We start from the raw sequence: 6697 nt of genomic DNA, 5'->3' as shown, positions 1-6697 counted from the left end.
CACATATATCTGGTCTTACTCCGTGGTCACTGAAATGATGTTCATAGGAGCAGCTAGGGTAAGAAACCACACACTCCAGTGAAGTATACTTGTCAGTGACAGAGAGCCACTTGCTGCCATGACTCTCTTCCCTCTGATCTGAGGGCCAGTTGAGTTAGATGCAACAAAAATAAAACTGAAAGAGATCTGACGAGGAAATAAAAAGGAAGGTAAGCCTCAACATTTTTTACTTTTAGTGAAGTCATATGGTTTCCACCACTGAGCAAACTGTAGTGCTTTCTTCCTCTGATCCTCAAAGCTTTCTCGGATTCCTTTCCTCCAAAGTCTTGGTTCTATATCCAGCATACCACCAATGATTTCCTTTTAAAGAATGAGAAAAACACAAACCATGTGTGTATAAACAGTATTGTTTATATATAAGAAAAACACAAACCATGTGTGTATAAAGAGTATTTCAGTATTGTTTATACAATACTGAAAAAAAGAATGAGACTATTTCTGGTTATTATGGTACTAACTATATTAAATGTATAAATATTAGTTTCATGTTTTAAAAAATACTGTTTTCAATTAGTTCTAACTATGCAGATGCTGTAACTTTAGGAGTCCTGGCTGCATCTCTTGTCAAGCCATTTATCCATTTTGCTACTTGTTAGCACATGTTCCAGACAGTAGCAAAGGGAAGAAAAGTAAAGAAAAATTTAATTAATTTGGTTCTTATTAGTAGCTCTGGTAAACAATGTGGGGAAGAAGTCAATCAACATGTAGCAAATATTAGTTGCTCAATTTCAGTCAAATCAGGCTACTGTTTTCTCTGCTACTCAGTGTATTTCTATATACAAATCAATTTCTTCTACTCTTAGCTCGAGATTTTTTTTCAGGAAACAAAAAACACATTTTAATACTCATGTAAGTAAACCGAGAATTAAAAATTATAAATCATCTTCATTTAAAAAATCATATTCTTCAACCCTGAGAGGAATGACTTTTTAACTGTGCTTATCACTCTTGATTATTATCTTCACGATCTTCCTCCTATGTTGCTAGCTACAAAAACTGATCAAATTTATGCATGTGAGTATCCATGTACAGAAAGATATGGAGGAGACTTGAAATGGTTGATGGTGATGGGTATGGTAACACAGGAAAACACTGGCATAACAGTTGGATTCTATATACTGAAGCTCTATTGGGGACCTCTGGTAGCGTAGTGCCTAAGGCACGTGACTGCTAACCAGGAGGCTGGCAGTTCAAACCCACCAGTCACTCCTCAGAAGGAAGACTGGGCAATCTACTTCCATAGTGATATCGCTTTGGAAACCCAAGGAGGGGTCGCTATGAGTTGGGTCCAACTCAATGGCACATAACAACAACAACAAAGTGAGAACTTGCACAAATCACGTAGTTTCTTTAAAATGTAGCTTCTTCTTAACTCAACAAATATACCACAGGGGCCTACCATGCACTGGTTAAAAATTAAGAGCTCTTCCATAAAATCCTATGAAAAGAAAGGTCAATTATTTTTATTAATATGCCAAGTCTTATTATAAAAAATACAAAAGAAGTCAGTCAGTAGACATAACAACCCTGGGCAGACCAGTGATTTCCTTACTTCCCAAGTATCTCTTCAAGGCTTTTCTGTGATTAACCAAATAGTTCACAACACTAAGAAGTACACAAGGTAAATACCAAATATTGTACGGGACACAAACATACCTAATACATATCTATCTCCCTTCAGAGAGCTCTTAATAAAATCTGGAGTTGCACTGGGAGCCAGAATAAAAATAATCCAGCTATGCAAAGGACTGTCTTATAAAACAGAAGAAGATAAATGTCAAAGCATATAAAGAATCTGCTTTGAAGACTCAAGGGGAAAAAAAAGTTTCTATTTGTTACATAAATTGGGAAAAATTTCATGGAAAAGGGAGCCTCCTATCTTTGGGAAAGGGAAATAGAAGAAATAATTGGGCTAAAAGAGACTGTCAAAGACATCCTATAACAGGGCAAATGTAGGTGAAGTGCGAGTGTCTCAGTGTCAGGCCGAGGAAGCAGTGCAGTGTAAGGAGGTTTAGCAAGTAAGTGGCCTGAAAATGTCTTTATAAACATCAAGTTTATCTTATGTAACTCCTATAGGACTGATTTTTTTGTTGTTGTTACTCAAGCAGTTATTATTAATGGAGAGACTACCCCAGTAATCTCTTCTTGTTCTTCAAGCAACTGCTTAGGTAGTAGCTTAAGGGAGTTCTTGGACCCATAGGCTGTTTGTTGAAAAGGAAAGGTTGGGGAAAATGGATCAGCAAAGCAACACTAACAGGAAATTTTCCTTTTAACCTTAAAACATTACCACAGATACCATAATATATGGCATAATATTTGGAAGGAGGTCAAACCTCCCAATTACGTTTGTTGTTGTTCTGTGCTGTTGAGTCAATTCTAGCTCATAGCAACCCCATGGACAATGTAGAAATTACTCTGTAGAGTTTCCAAGGCTGAAAGCTTTATGGAAGTATAATGCCTATCTTTCTCTCAGGGAGCGGCTGGTAGGTTTGAACTTCCAATTTTTGATAAGCAGCTGAGCACTTAACCACTGTGCTACCAGGGCTCTTTAATTAAATTTACACAAGTGAAAAAAATAAAAAAAAGAATACTTCCTTTTTGCCAGAATCAAATTTGTTTTAAAATAAATCTAAGCTTTCAGTTATAAAACTGTAGTGAATAACAGTAAGATATTTGAGAGCAGTGAAAATATATTTCTTTGCAGTAACTCTTAGAAAAAAACATTTTGAAAATATCTCAAGTTTCTGTAATATATCTCAACAGTTCAAAGATGCATGTAATTCTGGGTTTCTGGTTAACACGTTAAGGACAACAGCATAAAAAGTTTTTAATCCAAACCTCTAAATTTGAGATTCCTTTTGATGTATTCTCATTCATTTGTGGAAGAGGCACTTATACAGGAAATGGAAGTGAGGGAAGAGGGGTGAAGGGAGCATCCCAGGCAGAGTTCCTCAAGGTCCCTGTACCTTAGAGGCACTGGCTACACAGCCATGATAGGAGCAGAGAGGAGTGACCTATCCCAGTTTAAAAGGTCATTTCTAGATCTTTTATTGCTCAGACTTCTTTTGACTGCTTCAGTTGCTGCATTAGTATCATTACATCCTTAATACTAATTTATACACTTTCCACATACTTCCACAGACCTTTAAGGACAACACCCCCAGAAGCAATCTCTAGTAATGGAAAAAACCTGACAACTGTTAAGCTGTAGACTCTAACGTCTGCCCCAAAACTGTGTGAATGAGTCATACATTCTTTGGATGATATTTTCCTTAACTGTAAATGAAGAAGTGAGATCATTTGCTCTCTAATTCAACCATGACTGTACGTACCCCAACTCTGTCATTTATTAGCGCCATGATCCTGGGCAAGTTACATAACCTCTCTATAGCTCAGTTTCTTCATCTATAAAATGAAAACAGTAATAATACCTACATAATAGGGTTACTGTGACCATTAAATGAGTGCTTAGAACACAGTAGGTCTTTAATAAGTGTTAGCAATTATCATCATGCTCAGCTGGCTCACTCCAAAGGCCAACATTAGAGTTACAGTTGACACTGTTAACAAGTATTTGGTTTCAAAGTAACACTCTTAGCCCTGCTGTAAATACTTTGAATCATTTTTACTAACAGTTTCTAAGGTTCCCCCCAAAATTTTAGCTTCCCTTCAAAATATAATCTCTTCTTGTTCTTCAAGCAACTGCTTAGGTAGTAACTTAAGGGAGTTCTTAGATCCATAGGCTGTTTGTTGAAAAGGAAAGGTTGGGGAAAATGGATTAGCAAAGCAACACTAACAGGAAATTTTCCTTTTAACCTTAAAACATTACCACAAATACCATAATATATGGCATTACATTGCTAAACATTGTGAGCATACCTTTCCAAAATAATGAGGGAATTTGTGTTGATCTTCAATGACATGGGCAAACCCTCCTTGGAGACCAAAATCCACAGAGAAATAAGGTAAGCCTCTGGGTACCTAAAAAAAGATAAATCACACATGAAATATGGATCAAATCAGAAAATGATGCTTAATCTTTCTTCTTACTCTCTAATGTAACAGTAATTAAGTATCCCCAAGATAAATGTATATAATAAATTCCAGAGACACTTAAGTAATGCCCTAACTTTCTAACTAAAACATTTCATGTTGGTAGCCTTTCAACCAGGTAGCTTCATAACATCTGGCAATTATCATCAAAACCAATTATTTTCTTGTCCTGAGGGAAAGTAGAAAAACAAATGGCACTCAGAATTTCTATATAACAAGCAGAGTATTTTTCAAACCTTACACTGCACAAACAGAGAATAAGGATATGCTTTCTTACATGTTACAATGCAGAACAGGAAGAGGGGCTTGACTGTATATTTACAGCTTTGTTCACAATATCCCTGAGATATTATGATTTACCAAAGATAAACCCCTCATTTCAAGATATCTCCAGGACTATCTTATCTATTATCTTTCTCTTCCTCTCTGCCTCTCCCACTCTCTCTCTCTCTACACACACACACACACACGTACACACACAGTATTTAAAACTGTATCTTGACTTGGAAAAGGCTAAAATTTATTTCTTTCTTTATCAATTAAATAGATCTTGTGTCCCTGCAGCTTTTTCCTTCAAGTCCTACATTTGTCACTAGAAATTATCCAAGTGGATTAATGTATAGTAACATCTCTCCTCTCTAATCCTCTCATGGAGTTAGCATTTACTTATTTTGGCACTAAATCACCTATTTCTATTCAACCATACATATTTTGTATTGTTTTCCCATGAAGGCAGGACATAGTAGAATGAGAGTAATCATCTTAAAGTATTATATCAAAACCCAATCCACTGCCATCGAGCCGATTCCAACTCACAGTGAACCTATGGGACAGAGTAAGGTTTCCAAAGCTATAAATCTTTATGGAGGCAGACTGCCTCATCTTTCTCTCTCAGTGGCTGGTGGGTACAAACCATGGACCTTTTGGTTAGCAGCCAAATACTTTAACCACTGTGCCAGCAGAGCTCCTTTGAAGTACTATAAAACAACTAAAATTGGGCTTATAAAGAATTCTTCTTGACAATCAGGAAAAAATAAAGTGAAAAAGTGACAAACAAGACTCTAATCACAGCTCTGATTCTTTCTTGTAACTGAGTAACCCCAGGCAAGTCATTTAACATCTCTTAGTCTCATGAGAAATATAAAGAGCTCAGAGGTTTGCTATGAGGATCAAGTAGAACAATGCATGTAAAGTGCCTAGACACATAGAAATTATTAAAAAATTAATTCATTTCTTTCTCCTGTACAAGAGTGCTTTATGCAAACCTAATGCAATCTACTTCCATAGAGATACCGCCTCAGGTATCAAGGAGGGATCACTATGAGTCTGGTCTGACTCGACAGCACATAACAACAACAACAACAACAGTGGTTAAAGGAAAAAAGAAAAGATGGAAGGCTTCATCAGAACACCATGTGTGAAGCATGAATCTAAATACCCCAAATGATGTTAAGAACTACATCTACTAACACACAGTACTTCAAGAGATAGAGAATTTGAGGAAGAGACAGAGCCCAGGCCTTCTGTCTGCATTGCACTGTAGCAAACAGAATAATGATCCTTTTCTAGATGTCAATGCCCTAATCCTCTATTTATCATAAGTATATTACTTTACACGGTAAAAGGGACTTTTCAGATGTGATTAAAGTTAGGGATTTTGACATGGAGGAGATTATCCTGGTTTATCCAGGTGGGCCCACTATAATCAAAGGGTCCCTATGAGAGGAAGACAGGAGGATCAGAACCAGTGAGACACTGGAGGATCCTATGGTACTGGCTTTAAAGACAGAGGAAAATATCACAGTCGAGAAATACAGGATGCTTCTAGATGATGGATAAGGCAAGGGTATAGATTTCCCCTGAGAGCCTCCACAGGGAATGCAGACCTGCCAACATATTAATTTTAGCATATTGAAACCCATTTCAGATATCTGACCTCCAGAATGTTACAATAATAAATGTGTGGGTTTTTTCGCATTTGTTAGAGCAGCAATAGGAAACTAACATACATACTAATGCTCAACAAGCTATGGCATATTTGCCAAGATGGCTCAATTAATACACAATTACTGTTACACAAAAGACAGTTGCTGCCATGAGCTTCTCCTCTGTATATCTTTGCAGCCTGAAAAAGATACAATCTGCTGCCTTACTAGAAAAGTCATTAGTGGTGGACAATGCAAAGACTCTGGGATCAGTGTGTATGTACATTTAGCATTTCCCTTTTCTTGCCTTGGCCTGCCAGAGGGAAAGGAACTGGAACTATGTCACCACTCATTAAAGGTACTGATAGAATATTTTATCTACAGTATAAAAGCACAAAAGTCTGAATTTTTCTCTTTTAATATTCCCTATCTATTGCTGTCCTTGAGTTTGAAGGTATCTGGGTTATCTAGTGGTGCTATAGGAGAAATACCATAAATGAGTGGTTTTAACAAACAGAAATTTGTTTTCTCACAGTTTAGGAGGCTATAAAGCTGGCTAAAAGCACTTGACTGCTAACCAGAAGGCTGGCGGTTCAAACCCACCAGCCACTCCTCGGAAGGAAGGTTGGGCAATCCTACTTCCGTAGTGATACTGCCTC

At 37.1% G+C, this 6697-nt stretch overlaps 1 protein-coding gene across 1 annotated transcript in view; it reads right to left on the bottom strand.

Moving 5' to 3' along the window:
* Positions 1 to 216: 216 nt before the first annotated feature.
* Positions 217 to 6697, bottom strand: part of CWF19L2 (CWF19 like cell cycle control factor 2) — a 140308-nt gene continuing 133827 nt past the window's right edge. Inside the window, exons 17-18 of the mRNA XM_042781669.1 lie at positions 3940 to 4041; positions 217 to 360 (exon numbers count right to left, since the gene is read on the bottom strand). Coding sequence (XP_042637603.1) covers positions 217 to 360; positions 3940 to 4041 — 246 coding nt within the window. The remainder of the gene's footprint in view (positions 361 to 3939; positions 4042 to 6697) is intronic.

Source organism: Orycteropus afer, unplaced genomic scaffold (genome assembly GCF_000298275.1).
Source record: "Orycteropus afer afer isolate SDZICR_OR568_19922 unplaced genomic scaffold, OryAfe1.0 scaffold00147, whole genome shotgun sequence".
NCBI lineage: Eukaryota > Metazoa > Chordata > Mammalia > Tubulidentata > Orycteropodidae > Orycteropus > Orycteropus afer.
This window is presented reverse-complemented; position numbering and strand designations above follow the sequence as displayed.